Below are 22,141 nucleotides of genomic sequence, written 5' to 3'. Positions count from 1 at the left end.
GGAGAGACAGGAACACCAGCTCCAACAGAGGTGGGGGTAAAATGTGCACTAATTGGGCAATTTTCAGTTAACCAGCACAACAGCAAGAGCTATCTGTGCCTGTAACAATGCCAAGGAGGGATAAATTGCAGAACATGGTCAAGGGGTACTTAAGTGACCATATGTGCGTCCTTTCTGACGCTTCAGTTCCCTTCAATTACTGGGTGTCTAAGCTGAACACTTGGCTCAACCTCTCCTTATATGCCTTGGATGTGCTGGCCTGCCTGGCTGCTAGTGTGGTGTCTGACCGTGTTTTCAGTTCCGCTGGGGCAATCATCACTGATAAGCTCACACGCCTCTCGACGGAAAATTCAGACAGACATACTCTGATTAAATTCAACAAGGACTAGATTTCTCCACAGTTTGTAATCCCTCCAGATGCCAGCAAGCCAACCTAAATTCACCAAAAATGCCGATTCATGCTACTGCTGTTAAATTCACACCCTTCTCATAAAAACCCGTTTTCTTCCTTCATCAACCATGACTCAGCCCATAGGGCTAATTTTTACAAACCCTATGCACATTGTGTAGTGGACAAACCAGGACAGTATTCCTACTCCAGCCTAACGACTATTTGTGATTGGAGGCCCTTGGGATGTTGGATTCCTGCATCAACCATGACTCAGCCCATAGGGCTAATTTTTACAAACCCTATGCACATTGTGTAGTGGACAAACCAGGACAGTATTCCTACTCCAGCCTAACTACTATTTGTGATTGGAGGCCCTTGGGATGGTGGCTTCCTGCGTCAACCATGACTCAGCCCATAGGGCTAATTTTTACAAACCCTATGCACATTGTGCAGTGGACAAACCAGGACAGTATTCCTACTCCAGCCTAACTACTATTTGTGATTCGTGGCCCTTGGGATGGTGGCTTCCCAAATAGTGGGTAAAATGGCCTGGTGCGTGCTTGGTAGAAGTCAGTAGGAAATGTTTGGACTACTGCTTTGCGTAGGGCACTAAACCCCTTTTTAACTGGACTAATGTGGGCAGAAGGCAGACTGTCACCTCAAAAACAGAGGGAAAATGGCCTGGTGCGTGTTTGGTAGCAGGCAGTAGGAAATGTTTGGACTACTGCTTTGTGTAGGGCACTAAACGCTTTAAGTGGACTAATGTATACAGATGGCAGGCTGTTACCCCAAAAACAGTGGGGAAAATGGCCTTGTGCGTGCTTGGTAGCAGGCATCAGGAAATGTTTGGACTACTGCTTTGTGTAGGGGACTAAACACTTTTTTAAGTGGACTAATGTGGACAGATGCCAGGCTGTCACCCCAAAAACAGCGGGCAAAATGGCCTGGTGTGTGCTTGGTAGCAGGCTGTAGGAAATGTTTGGACTACTGCTTTGCATTGGGCACTAAACGCCATTTTAAGTGGACTAATGTGGACATCAGAAGCCAGGCTCTGACCCCTAAAACAGCGGGGAAAATAGACCAGTGCTTTTAAAAAAAAGGCAGTACAAAATGCAATTACTTTGTGTGCTGGAAAAATATTGTTTTGCTTCTGACAAGAGCTGTTTTAAGATGGACACTGGAAGAACACTTTAACCTCTCCCTACCTAATACACAATTTCTTCCTCCTTGTACTCTGACTTTGTTCTGTGTCTTCAGCTCTGAAAAGAGGTATTATGGAGCTAGTGAGCGACTCCTTTAAACAGTCCCTTTCTCGAGTATCTCTCCCTCCCTATTCTACACGGAACTAGTATACACTGCAGGTAGTCCTTAAAAGGGCTGTTGTTTTATCAAGAGGCATAAACACTCTCCCTAGCAGCTCAGTGATCTCTCTCTATGCTTATAGAATGCAGGCTCCAGACGTAATGTGCACAAAATGGTGGTGGCAGGCTTAAATAGACCCTATGACGTTGGGCGGTCAGCCAAGCACAGTAATGCCACCACCAAGATGACTGCAGCATTACTGTGATTGGTTAAGAAGCCCAGCATGTTTAGTGGCTGAAAAGGAGGCGTCAAAAGGGCAGGGCGAGATATCTGAATATAGCGAGGCGAGTACACAAATACTCGCAATATAACGAGCAACCCGAATACCGTACTATCCGTGCAAATAGTAACGGATACACTCACTTATCACTATGTTTGAGGAATGTGTATATCTGCGAGACTTTTTTTACTTGGAGGTGACCTGCATAGTGAGGACAGCAGCGCAGAGGAGGAGGGAGATGTAGCACCACAGCAGTCAGGAAGAAGCAGTGGGGTGGCCACAGGGCGGGCAACTGTTCCCCAAACCACCAATACCAGGGAAGTTGCCAGTCCAATTGATAGGTCTTCCCAAGTCTGGCTCTTTTTTAAAGACTGTCCAGTTAACCCCAATAAAGCCATTTGCAATATCTGTCATGCCAGCATCAGCAGGTGCAGCAAAACTACCAGCCTGACCAACACCAGCATGCTCAGGCACACGTTCTCCCATCTGTTCTGATATCTAGCAAACAGGTCATGCTGGAGAACCTTGCACCTACTGCAACTCAGTGTCTTCAGGTCCTTTGTGAGAAACTAATATTTAGGCAGCCAGTCTACTGAATAAAATTCCTGAGATATGGAAATTGTGGATGGCTTTGCTTCTGGTAATGGATGTTAATACCAAACCATGGCTTGCCATTCACTGGATATTCCTGGTCTGGTTGGAGACAAGCTCATTCTCACAGAAAAGTACCAGCAAGCTAAGGAGATGGTGGCCTCTGTCATCATGAAGGAGTTTGCTCATTGTCTAGTAGTCTGGCTGCTTTTATAGTAAAGAGCCTGCTCTTTTTTATAGTTTTAAGTGAGCACTCAGAGATCGTGGTTTCTGCAGCAGTGCTTCCAGGCCGGGATAGTGGCGGAGAAATTGCTGTACCATCAGGTTGAGGAGATGGTGGCCTCTATCATCATGATGGAGTGTGCTCGTCTAGGAGACCGACCACCGCTGCTGTCTACCTTGTGAACATTGTGTTGAAGCTTGCAAGGATTAAGAGGTTCGCGAGTCTGATTTTTATATTAAAGATCCTGCTGTGTTTTTATAGTTTTTTTCTTTTTACGTGTCTTCAAATGTGTAATGGAGTGCGTCCTAGTTTTTGGCAGCCCTTAAAATTGCTGCATACCCAATAACAATACGTGTAAACAAGAGATAAAAGAAATGGGTACATTGAAATGACATTAAAGGTACCTATATGTGTATCGGTTGCTGATAATAAACCAATTATGGACATGCATAAAAATGGACCATCGAATGCAATAGTAAACCCAAAAACAAAAGAAAAAACTTTGAAAAACGGTCCAATGTGAATGAGACAAATTTTATTTGTTCAAGACAATAATTGTGAACGACAATGTGGTGAGCAAGCGGGGGAATAAAAACAGACACACAAAAGGGGAGCGCTACAGCAGAAATGTGGGAAGATAATGGACAGTCAATTATAATATACCACTTATCTGGCGTGCCTGCGTGGATGAGATGCAAAAATATGTCAATGTGTATACAAAACAGTATACAGTATATGGCGTGGTTCTGGTGTAGAAAGATGTACTCACACCATTCTTTCTGCTGTAGAAATATGAGCAGATGAAATATAAAAAGAGTCCTGGGCACTTCAATTGACTGACATCCAGCTGTGAGTAAAGCACTGCTTGCTTAGTGAAATAAGTGTCCTATACATAGCGATGGGCTGTCATGATTCTAAGAATTCTTAGAATATGGCCATTGGCTGGGGACTCTTTAAGACGGCGCGTGTGGCCCCTTTAAGAAGGAGGGAGCGCATGTGCGCGCGCCCTAAGTACAGTGCCCGGGGAGCTGCGCGTGGTGCGCGCACCCTGGGCAGATGCAGCAGGGAAACCGGAGGATGCCGGACCGGGACCTCGGCGGTGAGGGGATCGGCGTCTCTGCCCAACAGGAGTTGCCTATTAGTATGATATTAGTCAGTGACCAACTGTGAATAGGTTTGAAGAACACCCAACTGGCAGACTTTAAATGGAGTGTAATATCTAGCACGCTCCAAAAAATGTCACGATTATTACTGCAGTAATATCGGATCACGTCTGAAGACCATGGTTTTAGGCAGTGGCCTTTTGGATGTGGTATTGGTCAGAGACCAAGTGTGAATAAGATGAACAAAACCCAAGTGGCAGACTTTAAATGGAGTGTAATATTTGGCACGCTCCAAAAAATGTGATGATTATTACCGTACTAATATTGGATCACGTCTGATGAACACAGTTTTAGGCAGTTGACTATTAGTATGATATTCGTCAGTGACCAACTGTGAATAGATTTGAGCAACACCCAACTGGCAGACTTTAAATGGAGTAAAATATCTGGCACGCTACCAAAAAATTCTGGATCATTAGCTCAGTAATATCTGATCCCATCTGATAACCATGGTTTTAGGCAGTGGCGTTAGAGATATGGTATTGGTCAGTGTCTAAGTGTGAATAGGTTGAACAGCACACAACTGGCAGACTTTAACTGGAGTGTAATGTTTGGCACGCTCCAAAAAATGTCTCTATTATTACTGCAGTAATATCGGATAACATCTGATGGTGGACACGTTTCTCTGCTTCCACAATACAGTAATGTGAATTAAATAAAAAAAATCTGTCTGTATTCTGCTAACAAGCAAATGGAGCAGTAAAATTTTGTACTGTACTGTTTTTTAAGCAAATAATCAGGATTAAGAGCAAAAAAAAAATTGCCCTGATATCTAGGGCTATTGATATCTGTAACAGCAGCAGACAGAATGTGCAATGGACCCTATTTTGCTCAAACACTCTCCAGAAACTCTGCCTGCCTAACTCCTGCTATCACCATGATTAATAATATATACAGCTGGATGAGTCCTTAGAAGGACTGCTAGTTCAGATGTGTGTATATATAGCTGATGAATACCTAATACCTTACTAATAATCCGTCAATTCTCTCCCCAGCTCAGCAGCAGTTCTCCTTACTCTGCCTGTCTGGTAGCCAATCACTGTAATGCCACAACCAACATGGCTGCAGCATTATAGTGCATTGTTTATTCATTGTTATATCAGTGCCAAACATGTGGGGTGGGGGTTCGAACTCCCGCCTGAGCATTCTGGGTACTTGCCGAGCATCTCGAGCAGTGAGATGCTCCGGAAAGTACAGTGCAGGAGTGAGCATGCTCGCTCATCACTAACTATAACCAAAAAACATACTGATTATTTGGTGATTATGCACTGTATATCTTATCAGCATGCCAGGTAAGAATCACCATCATACAAAAGACTCAGAATACTGGAGATATTTGTACTGCATATCAAAACCTCTATGGTTGAGTTTGCAGAACTTGGCTTGTTTCACATGAAACATTTCTTTACTGGATCCAGAAATGGTGACCAGTTATCTATTTCACCGTTCTAGAATTTGATAATATTTTACTTAGTATAAATAAAAATGTTATGGTGCATAAGTATTATTGGACTTAAATATTGCTCTTTGATAGATCGTTCCATAGCAATGGGAGTGTTTCTGACTTTGAGGTCACTGTGCACAAAATTCGGGCTGCCATTTCACATACAATAATGTGAAAGGACAGGGAATCAATGGAATCACACAAGAAAAATTAAAAAATAGGACACCAGATATTGTATGCATTATGCCTTACTATGAATATTTTAATGTGAGTTGGAGGATTTCTTTAATTTCACATGAATGAATTCAGAAATAATTTTGGTTGGAAAATAATAATAAGTAAATCTTTTTTTGACAGGAAACTGATGACCGTTTTAAAGAAATATTTAGATATTTCCAGCAGAGGAGAACAGTGTGAGCCAATTCTAAGAACTCTAAAAGCATTGGAATATGTGTTCAAGTTCATTGTTCGGTCAAGGATATTATTTTCACAGTAAGCATATTATTTAAAGTATCTTGTAATTGATTAGTACTGCCATACCAATGTGATGTAGTATTACTGCTACAAGACTTAAACAGGTTATAGCTCTTGTGACAGAGTCACTGGTGTGATATACGAGGGGAGGTATGTGTCACTCAGGTTGCTCTCCTGTGTGAACTGAAACCTACTAAATTTCTTCCAGCATGTCATATGCTGGGGTAAACTCTCTAAAAGGGTGTGGTTTTATGGGAATGGCAAAGAGGGTGGGAGGCCATTCCCCTACCTCCCCTCAGGGTGTGGCTGAGCAAGGTTTTAATGCTCAGTCCTGCTTTTTTCTGTGTTGGTGGGTCTGGAGAGACAAGTCTCCAAACTGTGTAAATTCAGCTCAGAGAGGAGTTGAAGGAGCTACAAATTGGTGCAGGGCGAACCCGCACACATGTGGACAGTGTTACTATTTGTCTTTTGTTTTTCCTTCATGCCAGCAAGGCTGAGTTTATTTTTGATGAAGTCTGCAGTGTTTTATGCTGACATAATAAACCTGCAGATGAAACCATTCCTGTGTCTACTTCTGACTGCAGCCGAGTGAGTCGTCTTTGCCACACTCTCTAATAAGTCTGTTCTATTCTGAAATGCTAAAAGAAACCAGAGGAATTAGGGAGAGTTTGTCTCTATTTGTGAAATTCAGTTTCACAGTATGAAAAGAATAATTCATGGGATTCTCCAAACACATTTTCTATACTTTTCATATCTAATATCTGACCATCTCAAATTGTGTAATGGTTTACTATTATTAAGGTGTGTATAAGGATTCTATTACATTTTATTATCCTTCTTATGTCCCTTTATGGTTCAGAAAAATGATGGATGCCACATAATAAATCTGCAAGAAAGCAAATCCCCCCCCCCCCAAAAAAAAATCCACATATTGCCTAATTTGGATTTTTGTAAAAGTTGATTAGAATATAATTCCACTCAAATTTATTTGTTCATTTGTACTGCCTATCTATTCCATAATACAATCAACCAATCTTCTGCCCCTCCAAAAAATAACTCAGGGTTTCTGTGACGCCGGTGACTCACACAGGTAGTAAACGCGGCCCTACTCACTGCGGTCACCACTTTGCTCTTTCCAGTCGGGGAGGGCTATCTCGCCTCACTGCTCTTTTAGCATTTTCAACACTGCTGCATTCTCGTGCCCTTGTTAAGTCTCCACCTGGCTGTAGGGATGTGTGGCCACTTTCTGCAGGTATTTAACCCCATTATGTCCTGCAGAGGTGAGATCCTCTGGCCTATCCCCAAGCAGCAGGTGGTTTATTAGGCAGCTCCTCCTACCACTCCTCACCTGATCTAAGGTTTAAGGTTCTATTTAAGTTACTGTCTATATTCCTGTGAAGTGCTGTCTTATACAACCCCTGAGAAAAATTATGGAATCACCGGGCTCTGAGGATGTTCATTCAGTTGTTTAATGTTGTTGAAAAAAAGCAGAGCACAGACATGGCATAAAACTAAAGTCATTTCAAATGGCAACTTCAAGGCTTTAAGAAACACTAAAAGAAATCAAGATTAAAAATGTGGTACTCAGTAAGGGTAATTTTTTTCAGACCAAGCAGAGGGAAAAAATGATGGAATCACCCTGTAAATTTTCATTTCAAAAACTAAAATCTGCATCAAATTATATCTGCTCGTTAGTCTGCATCTAAAAAGGAGTGATCACACCTTGGAGAGCTGTTGCACCAAGTGGACTGACATGAATTATGGCTCCAACACGAGAGATGTCAATTGAAACAAAGGAGAGGATTATCAAACTCTTAAAAGAAGGTAAATCATCACGTAATGTTGCAAAAGATGTTGGTTGTCCACAGTCAGCTGTGTCTAAAATCTGGACCAAATACAAACAACATGAGAAGGTTGTTAAAGGCAAACATACTGGTAGGCCAAGGAAGACATCAAAGCGTCAAGACCAGAAACTTAAAGCAGGAAATGCACAACAAAACAAATGAGGAACGAATGGGAGGAAATTGGAGTCAATGTCTGTGACCGAACTGTAAGAAACCGCCTAAAGGGAATGGGATTTACATACAGAAAATCTAAACATAAGCCATCATTAACACCTAAACAGGAAAAAACAAGGTTACAATGGGCTAAGGAAAAGCAATCGTGGACTGTGGATGACTGGATGAAAGTCATATTCAGTGATGAATCGCGAATCTGCCTTGGGCAATGTGATGATGCTGGAACTTTTGTTTGGTGCCGTTTCAATGAGATTTATAAAGATGACTGAATGAAGAGAAAATGCAAATTTCCACAGTCATTGATGATATGGGGCTGCATGTCAGGTAAAGGCACTGGGGAGATGGCTGTCATTACATCTTCAATAAATGCCCAAGTTTATATTGATATTTTGGACAGTTTTCTTATCCCATCAATTGAAAGGATGTTTGGGGATGACGACATCATTTTTCAAGATGATAATGCATCCTGCCATAGAGCAAAAACTGTGAAAACATTCCTTGAAAGAAGACACATAACGTCATTGTCATGGCCTGCAAATACTCTGGATCTCAATCCATTTGAAAATTGAAGAAAATGGTCCATGACAAGGCTCCAACCTGCAAAGCTGATCTGGCAATATCAATCTGATAAAGTTGGAGCCAGATTGATGAAAAGTCAGGTCTTCTATTTCATCCATCATGTTTAGGGGGCTGTTGGTTGTGCATGTATTGTCCCTTCTCTGTTGAATTCCCCCCCCCTCTGTCCTGTTCACTCTGGGAGGGGGGAGGGGACACAGACTGAGAAGACTGAGTGGAGGAATCCCCTGTGGCCATTTTATGTCCTTGGGGTTTAGCAGAGCCTGTGGGGTCAGTGAAGAATTTTTAGATATTTCCTGTTTTTGCTGCCCCCGAGGCTATGGTGACTCTGCAGTGGAAGGGGAAGAGGACGGATAGGGCTTTCTGCCCATGATAGTGCGCTCCCCTGTGCAGTTAATATAAGTGGCAGTAAAAACACTCTCTCCAGAGTCCCACATCTGCAGGGGTTAATGTTCTGCAGTCCCCTGGAATGTCTGATGATCTATGTGGTGTATCCCAGGTTTATCTGCAGACAGGGATCTTCAGTGACTCACCTCTGGGCCAGGGATCAGTTAAACTCATCCTCCACTCCTCACAGCTTTCTGTATGTGGTGCCTCCAGAGCTCTCCCCAGATGATTTTAGACTGTCAGATGCTGGTTTTCTCTATGTGTGCAGCAGGAGCTCTCACACCATGCTTCTGTCCTGCGCCATTGCTAGGCCACGCCCCCTTCAGCTATTTATATTGAACCCAGGCTGCCTGCCTTTACCTCAGATTGCATGACTATGATTTTGTCTTGGTCCAGCTGTACCTCATACCCTTGTCTCTGATCTTCCAGTCAGCTGTTGCAGACTCAGGGACTGCCCTGGAGTGGTACCTGGTGACTACCAGCAACCAACCATATCCTCTCCATCAGAGGCTCTAGTGAATACTCAGTAGTCACTTAGTTACACCCCTCCAGGGTAAGCCCGGCCCATAGTGCAGTGGGTCCACAACCACCAGTGTCACAGTTTCTAACAACTGATTGCATTGTTGAGACTGGAGAGATTGGACATGATATTGATTTATACTTACTGCACAAGTCAGAAAACTGGAATCCTGATGCATGTCATCCCAATTCTGAATGCCTGGTGTAAGGTGGTTAATGTCGCATAGTCGATGGGAGGTATGTATCACAGAGATGGCTGTCTTCTGTGATATAACGCAATGTATTTTCTCTAGTACACGCATGCACTAAGAGGACTAATTAGTGAACCTGGTAGACGGGTTACGGGTTGCTAGGAGAGAATGGGCAGGTCCAGCACCACATACCTCACCTCTGGGTGTGGTTACTAGACTATAAAATGGAGGCTGTTGTTTGGCACATGGTCTGTGTTTCTGGAGGGACAAGGCATCCTGTGTGTGGTTGTCTCCAGAGTAGGCCATGTACTGGATGCTACACCAGCCTATGTGACCACAGCACTGGCTAGCTAGAGACTTTTGCTAGAAAGACTGTTTACTTTGCTTTTTGCCTGCACTAAAGACTGTTAGTTTGCATTTTACTTTCTGTCCTGTTTATGAAGCCAATAAACTGTACTGGACATTTAAAGGAACATGCCTCCTGTTTGCCTCACATCGCACCTGAATGAGTACAATCCCTACACTGTGAACAGGTGACCTTGCAGATAGCAAAATTAATGCAACTCTCTGGGGTATGGATATTCACTGGGACTGAACTACTGTTAGGATTCCTCCCAAGTCAGAACCAGTACCCAGAGATAGAGGTATGAATTATTCTAATTGGAAGACGCATAGTGATACTTTTAAGACATTGTCGGGCCCGTGGAGTTAACTGGGTCCTGCCGGCGGCCGTGTCTTATGAGTGCAACTTTCTGGTTCCTGTGCCTGAACTTTCCTCTGCCTAGCGCTGAAGTTCCCAGTGACCTGATTCTGCAGCAGCCAGCTTGGTCATTGGAGCAAGAACAAATATTGGTAAGGTGATATTGGTACTCTTATATATGGGAAATATGAGCAGTGCAGAAATTATGCAGATAGGAAATAGAGACGTGATTGAGATAAGACAAACTTTATTAGGATTCGCCCAGTGATCCCATTCTGTCTGCTTATCGATTAAATACAGTACACTCGGGAAAAGCAATCGCAGAACACATCAAAAAGAAAATGTGATGGCAGTATAGTATACAGTGAAGGATAGCGCCTCTCTTCTTGTCGGAGACCGGGGCAGGAGTGAGGCGTTGGAATCGGCGCATGCGCATAGCGCTATCCGGCACCATTTTACTGAAGACACATTTGCAGTGTGTTTTCAGTAAAATGGTGCCGGACAGCACGGTATGGGCATGCGCATACTCCGGCACCACACTCCTCCCCTGGCCTCTGGCAAAACAGGACACAGCAGTGCTGGAGCACAGGGAAGAAAGGTGAGTATAAGTGTTTTTTTTTGTATGTGTGCAGGGGTGAGGGGTGCCATACATACCAGGATTGGGGGGTAAGGGGGTCATACATACCAGGATTGGGGGATGAGGGGTGCCATGCATACCAGGATTGGGGGATGAAGAGTACCATACATACCAGGATTGGGGGGTGAGGGGTGCCATGCATACAAGGATTGGGGGATGAGGGGTACCAAGCCTATCAGGATTGGGGGATGAGGGGTACCATGCATACCAGGATTATGGGGTGAGGGGACCATGCATACCAGGATGAGGAATGGAGTGCCATGCATACCAGGATGAGGGGTACCACACATACCAGGATTGGGGGGTGAAGAAATCATGCATACCAGGATTGGGGGGTGAGGGGACCATGCTTACCAGGATTGGGGGGTAGGGTGTGCCATGCATACCAGGATAAGGGATGAGGTGCCATGTATACCAGGATTGGGGGATGAGGAGTGCCATGCATACAAGGATAGGGATGAGGGGGCCATACATGCCAGGATTGGGGATGAGGGAGCCATGCATACCAGGATTGTGGGATGAGGGGTGCCATGTATACCAGGATGAGGGGTACCATACATACCAGAATAGGGATGTGTGGCACCCCTGCGGGTTCAGTCTCCACAGAGGTACTGCATCTCACCCAGAGGTGTGGTATCTCACTTTCAGGTAAGGATAGAGTGCTGCCCGGGACCCTAACACCTGCATCCAACACTACACTACTCCAGACCAGCAGGAGGGGCAAGATGCGTTGCTCTCCTGCTGAGCCCTGTCCCTGGCTGGAGTGGGGGGGGACCAAAGTAGGGGGAACCATGTAGTGGGTGTCGGTGGAGGAAGAAGTTCAGGGGAGCACAAGAGAGGGAGAGTATAAATAGGGAAGCCATCTTGGGAGTGGTGAGACAGTCTGGGAGAACAGTGAAGGGAGCAGGAGCTCTGTTCAGGGGGAGGGCCTAGTGAGAGAGGCCCAGAACAGACTGAGGAGGAAAGGAGCAGGAAGAAAGGCTCCAGGAGTGAAGAAAGGATCCCAGGGGTATGGGCAGTGCTGAAGGCCACTCGTATGCCCGAATCTGCCAAGCGGTGGAGGGATTGAGCTACAAAGGGGACCGGCCCCTAACTAGTGAGAATTACAAAGTTCAACTAGAAACTGGAGGCTTCTGTACTTTCAGGGTGCAGTTGCCACATCAGCACTCAAGTCACCAAAAAGGCAACCACATAGGATCCAGGGAACTCCAGGTTGCCCAGAAATATCCGAGGATACCGGCTTGGGAAATTGTTTGGTGAGGCGCAGGGCAAGAAGGGTGAGGGCCAGCCCAGGAAGATGGCTGAGAAGGACATATATAATGGGGTCCTGTCAGGCACTCTTGAAATACCTGAGGGATTGCTGAACCACTGCCCGGTGAACGCAGCACGACGTGGGAGGTTGTAATCCGGAAAGTGTAACCTGAGGAATTTAACAACTGTGAGTAAACCCTAAAGACTGCACCCCACGGCCCAGGGGGCGCGTCAGATGCGGGGTACCATGCATACCAGGATGAAGGATGGGGTGTCATTCATTCCATGATGAGGAGTACCATACATACCAGGATAGGGAAGAGGGGTACCATGCATACCAGGATTGGGGATGAGGGAGCCAGGCATACCAGGATTGGGAATGAGGGAGCCAGGCATACCATGATTGGAGATCAGGGAGCCATGCATACCAGGATAGGGAATGAGGGAGTCATGCATACCGGGATTGAGGATGAGGGGTGCCATGCATACCGGTATTGGGGATGAGGGATGCCATCATACCAGGATTGGGGATAAGGGGTGCCATGCATTCCAGGATTGGGGGTGAGGGGTGCCATGCATACCAGTATAGGGATGAGGGGTGGGGTACCATGCATACCAGGATAGGGATGAGGAGTACCATACATACCAGGATAGGGATGAGGAGTACCACACATATCAGGATTGTGGATGAGGGGTGCTGCGCATACCAGGATTTGGGAGTGAGGGGTGCCATGCATACCAGGATTTGGGATGAGAGGTGCCATGCCTTTGAGGATTGGGGTTGAAGGGTGCCATGCATACCAGGATTGGGGGTGAGGGGTGCCATGAATACCAGGATTGGGGGTGAGGGGGTGCCATGCTTACCAGGATAGGGATGAGGAGTGCCATGCATACCAGGATAGGGGATGAGGGGTGCCATGCCTTCCAGGATTGGGGTTGAGGGGTGCCATGCATACCAGGATTGGTGGTGAGGGGTGCCATGCATATCAGGATGAGGGATACCATACATACCAGTATAGGGATGAGGGATGGGTTACCATGCATACCAGGATAGGGATGAGGAGTACCATACATACCAGGATAGGGATGAGGAGTACCACACATATCAGGATTGGGGATGAGGGATGCTGCGCATACCAGGATAGGGATGAGCAGTACCACACATATCAGAATTGGGGATGAGGCGTGCCATGCCTTCCAGGATTGGGGTTGAGGGGTGCCATGCATACCAGGATTGGAGGTGAGGGGTTCCATGCATACTAGGATTGAGGGTGATGGGTGCCATGCATACCAGGATTGGGGGTGAGGGGTGCCATGCATACCAGGATTGGGAGTGAGGGGTGCCATGAATACCAGGATAGGGATGAGGAGTGCCATGCATACCAGGATTAGGGGTGAGGGGCGCCATGCCTTCCAGGATTGGGGTTGAGGGGTGCCATGCATAACAGGATTGGGGGTGAGGGGTGCCATGCATACCAGGATTGGGGTTGAGGGGTGCCATGCACACCTGGATTGAGGGTGAGGGGTGCCATGCATACCAGGATTGGGGTGAGGGGTGCCATGCATACTAGGATTGGGGGTGAGGGGTGCCATGCATATCAGGATTGAGGGTGAGGGGTGCCATGCATACCAGGATTGGGGGAGAGGGGTGCCATGCATACCAGGATAGGGATGAGGAGTGCCATGTATACCAGGATTGGGGGTGAGGGGTGTCATGCCTTTCAGGATTGGGATTGAAGGGTGCCATGCACACCAGGATTGGGGGTGAGGGGTGCCATGCATACCAGGATTGGGGTTGAGGGGTGCCATGCATACTTGGATTGGGGGTGAGTGGTGCCATGCATACCAGGATAGGATGGTGGGGACAGGATGGGGGCAGCACAAATACCAGGAGGGGGGCAGCACATACCAGCATGGGAGACCATATACCAATAAAAATGCTCGCCACCCGGGCATATAACGGGTTCAATAGCTAGTATCTATATAAATAAAAATGCAAGTATAAAAACCAACACATGCTATACTAAATATATGCCACTTCAATTTAAGAGATTGCAATTCCCAATTCGATTGTCGTTTGCAATCACAATCAACAAAGCTCAGGGCCAATCTTGATAATTGTGCGATTTAAATCTAGACATGGATTGCTTCTTACATGGACAATTATATGTTGCGTGTTCTAGAGTGGGCAAACCAGACAACCTCTATATCTACACAGACAATGGAACAATAAAAAATATTGTATGCCCACAAGCATTGTGAAATAAAATTTTTTAGAAACGTGCGCTTTCTCTTTTCTTTCTTTTTCATTTAACCAGACTGAACCACAGCAATGTGTGGCCGGGTACAACTAGGTTATTAATAAATGTGTAAATTTCTGGAACAAAAATGTTGTGTGGTCCTCCTGTAATTTTATTAACCAGCAGAGGAAAAGCGGACAGCTGGGGCGGATGTTTTTAGCCTGGGAAGGGGGTAATAACCATGGAGCTTCCCAGGCTACTAATATCAACCCCCAGCTGTATACGTAGCCTTTACTGGCTATTAAAATGGGGGACCCCCCAACAAAAGTAACATGGGGTCCCCCTATTTTAATAGCTAGCAAAGGCTATGCCAACAGCTGGTGGCTGATATTAATAGCCTAGGAAGGGGCCATGAATATTGGCCCCCTCTGAGGCTGCAAACAGCAGCCCTCAGAGCATACATAGCACATACATAGGATGCACAAATTCTGGCACTAAGCCTCGCTCTGCCCACTGCCCTGTAGCGGTGGCAGTGGGGCTATAGGGTATAGTAATGGAGACGTCTATAAGACGTCTCCATTACTAACCCCATAGTGTAAGTCAAATGTAAAATTAAAACACCTTTAATGTACTAAATTAAGCCATACTTACCATCACGCCCATTCCAGTTGAAGCCAATGTCACCTGCAATAAAGGTAAAATGATAAATCAAACTCATCCTTACCTTTCCGACACAGTCCAAATATCGAGGGTCAAATTCACCCTCAAATTTTAAGGAGGTTGGTACACTTTTGAGCAATATTAACCATAATTTGTTTTGGAACAGAAGAACTCTATATACACTGCTCAAAAAAATTAAAAATAAAGGGAACACTTAAACAACAGAATATAACTCCAAGTAAATCAAACTTCTGTGAAATCAAACTGTCCACTTAGGAAGCAGCACTGATTGACAATCAATTTCACATGCTGTTGTGCAAATGGAATAGACAATAGATGGAAATTATTGGCAATTATGAAGACACACTCAATAAAGGAGTGGTTCTGCAGGTGGGGACCACAGACCACATCTCAGTGCCAATGCTTTCTAGCTGATGTTTTGGTCACTTTTAAATGTTGGTTGTGCTTTCACACTCGTGGTACTACAACCCACAGAAGTTGCTCAGGTCAGGTAGTGCAGCTCATCCTGGATGGCACATCAATGCGAGCTGTGGCAAGAAGGTTTGCTGTGTCTGTCAGCATAGTGTCCAGAGGCTGGAGGCGCTACCAGGAGACAGGCCAGTACACCAGGAGTCGTGGAGCGGGCCATAGGAGGGCAACAACCCAGCAGCAGGACCACTACCTCCACCTTTGTGGAAGGAGGAACAGGAGGAGCACTGCCAGAGCCCTGCAAAATGACCTCCAGCGGGCCACAAATGTGCATGTGTCTGCACAACGGTTAGAAACCAACTCCATGAGGGTGGTATGAGGGCCAGATTTCCACAGATGGGGGTTGTGCTCACAGCCCAACACCATGCAGGATGCTTGGCATTTGCCACAGAACAGCAGGATTGGCAAAGTCGCCACTGGCACCCTGTGCTCTTCACAGATGAAAGCAGGTTCACACTGAGCACATGTGACAGACGTGACAGAGTCTGGAGATGCCGTGGAGAGTGATCTGCTGCCTGCAGCATCCTTCAGCATGACCGGTTTGGCAGTGGGTCAGTAATGGTGTGGGGTGGCATTTCTTTGGAGGGCCGCACAGCCCTCCATGTGCTCGCCAGAGGTAGCCTGACTGCCATTAGATACTGAGATGAGATCCTCAGACCCCTTGTGAGACCATATGCTGGTGCGGTTGGCCCTGGGTTCCTCCTAATGCAGGACAATGCCAGACCTCATGTGACTGGAGTGTGTCAGCAGTTCCTGTAAGATGAAAGCATTGAAGCTATGGACTGGCCCTCCGTTCCCCAGACCTGAGTTAGATTGAGCACATCTGAGACATCATGTCTCGCTCCATCTATCAACGTCACGTTGCACCACAGACTGTCCAGGAGTTGGCAGATGCTTTAGTCCAGGTCTGGGAGGAGATCTCACAGGAAACAATCCACAACCTTATCAGAAGCATGCCCAGGTGTTGTATGGAGGTCATACAGGCACGTGGAGGCCACACACAATACCGAGCCTCATTTAAACTTGTTTTAAGGACACTACATCAAAGTTTGATCAGCCTGTAGTGTGTTTTCCCACTTTAATTTTGGGGATGACTCCAAATCCAGGCCTCCATTGGTTAATAAATTTGATTTACATTGATGATTTTTGTTTGATTTTTTTGTCAGCACATTCAACTTTGTACAGAACAAAGTATTCAATGAGAATATTTCATTCATTCATATCTAGGATGTGTTATTTGAGTGTTCCCTTTATTTTTTTGAGCAGTGTAATTGTTTCAACAATGATATCTCTTTTAAAGAGAATTCTTACATGGCCAATTGGGAAACTGATTTACCATATTTTTCGGACAATAAGACGCACTTTTTTTTTCCAAAATTTTGCTGCTCACACGCGCACACAGTCTCGGTGTGGGGAGAAGTGACTTACGGCAGCTGATCTCTCCTTGTGAGAGCCATGCACGGCTCACATGGCGAGATCAGTGTGGCCAGACAGGACACAGCACTGTAGGAGAGAGAAGAAAGGTGAGTAGGAGTGTTTATTTTTTTTATGTGCAGAATTATGGGGATTAGGGGGGCCATGCATACCAGGATTAAGATGAGGAGGGCATACATACCAGGATAAGGTTAAGGGGGCTATACATACCAGGATAAGGAAGAGGGGCCATACATACCAGGATATGGATGAGAGGGCCATACATAAGAGGATAAGGATGAGGGGGATCATACATACCAATGTACGGATGAGGGGGCCATGCATACCAGGATAAGGATGAAGAATGTCATGCATACCAGGATAAGGATGAGGGGGCCATGTATACCAGGATAAGGATGAGGGATATCATGCATACCAGGATAGGGATGAGGGATGCCATGCATACAAGAATATTGATGTGGGATGCCATGCATACCAGGATACGGATTAGGGGTGCTATACATACCAGGATAGAGATGGGATGAGGGGTGCCATGCATACCAGGATGGGGATTGCTATGCGATGCATACCAGTTTAGGGATGAGGGGTGCCATGCATACCAGGATAAGGATGAGGGGTGTCATGCATATCAGGATGGAAGGTGCCTTGCATATCAGGATGGAGGGGTGCCATGCATATCAGGATGGAGGGGTGCCATGCATACCAAGATGAAGATGGGGGTCACATATAATAGGAAGGGGGTGGGGCATATATACCAGGATAAGGGATATTATCAGAATTAAGGGACATTACCCCTATACCAGTGTTAGCTGCAGACCCCTCCCCCTTAACAGTGCATCGTGACCACATTTTTTGCTTAAATTTTTTTTTCTATTATCCTCCTCTAAAACCTAAATGCGTCTTACGGTCTTATAGTCTCAAAAATACGGTTAGTATCTCATTCTCTTCAGATTAATGGGAGAATGCCCTGAAACTTTCTTAAAATTCTAATATTTCAATTTCTCTGCATGAATCCTACTATACAATTCTAGTTAAATAGTGTTATACCCCTACTGGACCACCCCATATTAATCAAGAATATTCCTTGCTATGTTGGAGGAATTGTGGACAGCCGGGTAATTTTCACCAACAAACTACTCAAGAGAAATTTAATTATAACCCCTCAGATGGCTCTCCTCTCACTAAAAATGGAAGATTTAGACCCTTCATTTAGATAAGTTTTAACTCATATCTTTCTTGTGGAAAAAACTCAATTACTCAATTACCCTTTTCTGAAAAAAACCTGTTCTGCCTAAATTTTAAAATTTTCTTGAAAAAATCTCTTTATATAAATCATTAGAACTTAGGTATGCTATAATAAACAACCTTTACAAGAAATAAAAAAAATGGGATTGCTGGGATCATGCTTTTTCGCTAACTATTTAGTTTCACTGCAGAATAATGTGTCCTACCTTACAGACTGTACTCGTTTGTGAAATTTATATTTTACTGTTTGTGCTTATGTACAAATATTTGTTATTGTTGCTCTGATATGTTGTGCTACATTAACTGTAATTATTTTGACTGTATAAACTAAGTTCTCCCTTTTTTCCTTCCCTATTTTCCTTATTTTTCCTCATTCCCTCTTAATAAATATTTTTCCCCTTATTCCTTATTTTTTCCTCCCTCTTTTTCCACCCCCCATATTTATATTAAAAATTAAATAAAAATTATTGAAATACAAATACTAACCAAATACTTATTAACATTAACTAAAGCACACAACTCAATTTTCTTGATCAGTAAGCAAAAAAGTATCAAGCCTGAAGTTTACTAAACACCACAATTCAAGTTGAAAAGTTTGGTATCAAAGGAGTTACAATATAAGGCTACGGTCAGACGGTCATGTATTCTCTTATCCAAAAGAATAGGGCCGATTATGCAAATGGAACTCTGATCAAACTCTGAACTCTGTTCAGATGTTTTCCACACTCTCATAGACTTAATGAGTGAGTGGAAAATCACAGCATGCTGCTCACTCTGAGAGTTGAAGATGGAGAAAAAACTTTATCCACATAGTAAGTCCAAGGAAATCGAACTACACTAGAATGTCATCTGATTGCAGTCCGATGTTTTCCGTGCACCCATAGACTTGAATGGGTGAGTGGCTACCAATTTCAAAGTGAAATCACAGCATGCTGCTAATTTTTTTAACTGACCAAATCATGCATCACCACTGCCCCATTGAATAACATCAGTCCGGGTTCTATCCAATAAAAAATTAATGGAGAGGACTTTACAGTATGTGTGAGAACTTATTCGAACAGTTTTGGTTGTCTTGTTGTCTTTGAAATTATACATTTATTATAGCAATGTGTGCTTCTTTACTGTTATTTTGTAGGTATTCTTTCATAGATATTATTTTTCACATGTTTATATAGGCTCTATGAATGCAAAGAGCAAGAAGAGTTTGAAGAGTCTATGAGAAAACTTTTCGTATCTATAAATAACCTCATGAAGAGTGAACACAAAACTATAATCCTATTACAGGTTTGTGTCTTTTTTTCTCTACGTTTATTTTATAGGCTGTTCATCACATAATATTTGTAAATGCATCTGACAGCATTATCAATAGAGAATAGAATAGATTTTACATTTTTTTGTGCAGCACCAGCAGCATGCAGTATAAGGCAATAATACCTGTCTGGATTGATGTAATACTCTATACTGCGATACATGACTCGTAAAATAATTTCAGATAAGACAGTTAATATTCTAGAAAATAGAATCTATTTGAAATGTCCTTTCCATTATTAAGGAGTGTGTCTCCTATATTGTTATTGCATATGCGACAATTTCAAGAGCTGCCAAAAATTAGGGCGCACTCCAATACACATTTGAATATACGTAAAAAACAAATAAATAAATAAAAACACAGTAGGATCTTTCTTTAATATAATAACTAAACTCGCCAATGTAACCTCAATGTAATCAATTGCTCAGCTCCTGCACCACATCCTCCGGTTCGGCCTCTATCTCCAAAATGACCACATCAGTCACAAGCTGGAAGCACTGCAGCACTGCCTTGACCAAGCGGCTGTGCTGAAGATAATATGCTTAATTCTTAGGTGAAAAACCGTCCACCACTGCAGAGTTGTTGAAAGCTGTAACACAGCAGCCTGATCTGTGGCTCCCACAGAGGAACATACAGCCAGGCATGGTCGTGTGGGGCAATGGGTGGAACCTGATGGCGGAGAAATGACAGCCGGAATAGATATGGATTCCCTCTATAATAGTCCTTTCACTGAGCTAAAGAATATGGCTGTGGTGAAATACAACTCTCACCGAGAAGTAGTGTCAGTGAAAAACATTGGGCCCATCAGAGGATTTGATTTTGAGGGCCTACCTTTATCAAGAGCCCCATAGCAGCTGCAAAGTTTGTGCTATCATGAACTCTCCTGATGGAGAAGCCAGGGCACAACCGAGGATTCTCTGGTGGGCCTGTCCAACCCTGCTGAGAAGCAGTCCTGGCTAAGAAAAGTATGTGGGAAGGTTTCTGGACACTCTATGGCTGCTTTGTTCTATGCTGACTGGCTCCAGCAATCTATAAGATTGCAATCTATGATCCCTTCACTGGCTCCCTATTGGCCAGAGACTTCAGTTCAAAACCATAACCATGACATGCAAAGCCATCCACAACCTGTCTGCTCCATATATCTGTGACCTAGTCTCCCGATGCATACCAGCACGCAACCTCCGATCCTCACAAGATCTCCTTCTCTACTCTTGTCTTCTCTCCTCTTCCTACAATAGCATACAAGATTTTTCCTGTGCATCCCTTCTACCCTTGAACTGTGTACCCCAACATTAGTGTTGAGCGATACCTTCCGATATCGGGAAATATCGGATCGGATTGGATCGGACCGATACCGAAAAAGTATCGGATATCGCCGATTCCGATACCGGAAACCAATGCAAGTCAATGGGACAAAAATATCGGAATGAAAATAAACCCTTTCTTTCCTTGTAGGTTAATTCTACATGAAGGAAAACAACTAAGAATAATGTAGAATGTATTGGGGGAGGTGGGGGAGACAATAAAGGCATAGAGGTTTAGCCCAATCAAATGAAATAGCAGGAATTAATATTTTTTTTAAGACGTTCTGAGTTACGGAAATATTGACTATGTTAAGTATTTTTATATTTTGTCAGATATTTATGTTTCACTACTTCCATGCTCTTCACCTTCTTTTTTACTTCTCCCACACTTTCTCCTTCATCATCCTCAGCATCTTTTTCATCCTCTTCTTCTTCACCTTCTTCATCTTCTTCTTCTTCACCTTCTTCTTATTATTCTTTTTTTTTACATTCTTCATATTCTACTTCTTCATCTTCTTCATATTCTTCTTCTTCATCATATTCTTATTTGTGACAGGCATTAATGTAGTTGTTATCTATAAAAGGTTGGACATTACACCTTTCGTTCTGCCCGTCACAAAAGATTTACAACAGGATTTGTCCGCGTTCCGTTTGGCCTGCAGCAGCAGGTCTTTTCCAGGGGCACCACGAGGAGGAACGGACTCACCCCCATACACTGCTTAGTCATCTTCTGCTTATAATTTAGATATTATCTTTTGCTCTGATTTTTAGTCTTATGCTTAATGTTCTTCTGCTTTTTGTTCTGCAGCTTCTTGTATTTCTGCTTCTTGGTTTTCTGTCTCTTGTTCTTCTGTATCTTGGTGCTTGTCTTCTCTTCTTTGTCCTCTTGGTCAACTTCTTCAGGGTCATCTTCTTGGTCTTCTTCGGGGTGGTCTTCAGGGTCGTCGTCTTCGGGGGTCCTCGTCTTCGGGGTCCTCGTCTTCTTCGGGGTGGTCTTCAGGGTCCTCGTCTTCTTCGGGGTGGTCTTCAGGGTCCTCGTCTTCTTCGGGGTGGTCTTCAGGGTCCTCGTCTTCAGGGTCGTTGTCTTCGGGGTCCTCGTCTTCAGGGTCCTCGTCAGGGAGATCCAGAGTGATTACCAAGAACCATTTCAAAAAGCTTGAACTTGGAAATGTAGCAGAAGGTACAAGAAAGCTGAGGAACTACCGAGAACCAGCTGACGGTACTGGAACCCGGATGGGTAGCAGAAGGTACAAGAGCCAATGGAACTGCCGAAGACCAGCTGACGGTACTGGAACTCGGTTACTAAGCAGGAG

At 44.4% G+C, this 22,141-nt stretch overlaps 1 protein-coding gene across 5 annotated transcripts in view; it reads left to right on the top strand.

Annotated features, from left to right (window-relative positions):
- Positions 1 to 22,141, top strand: part of DOCK2 (dedicator of cytokinesis 2) — a 1,661,574-nt gene that overhangs the window by 846,947 nt on the left and 792,486 nt on the right. For all 5 annotated transcript variants that reach the window (XM_073649510.1, XM_073649507.1, XM_073649509.1 and 2 more), the window contains 2 exons: positions 5,752 to 5,886; positions 19,391 to 19,499. In XM_073649510.1, coding sequence (XP_073505611.1) covers positions 5,752 to 5,886; positions 19,391 to 19,499 — 244 coding nt within the window. The remainder of the gene's footprint in view (positions 1 to 5,751; positions 5,887 to 19,390; positions 19,500 to 22,141) is intronic.

This window comes from Phyllobates terribilis, unplaced genomic scaffold (assembly GCF_046119375.1).
Source record: "Phyllobates terribilis strain yellow unplaced genomic scaffold, ASM4611937v1 Scaffold_10__3_contigs__length_209671492, whole genome shotgun sequence".
Classification (NCBI taxonomy): domain Eukaryota; kingdom Metazoa; phylum Chordata; class Amphibia; order Anura; family Dendrobatidae; genus Phyllobates; species Phyllobates terribilis.
Note: the sequence above shows the minus strand (reverse complement) of the source record. Positions and strands in the feature narration are given on the sequence as shown.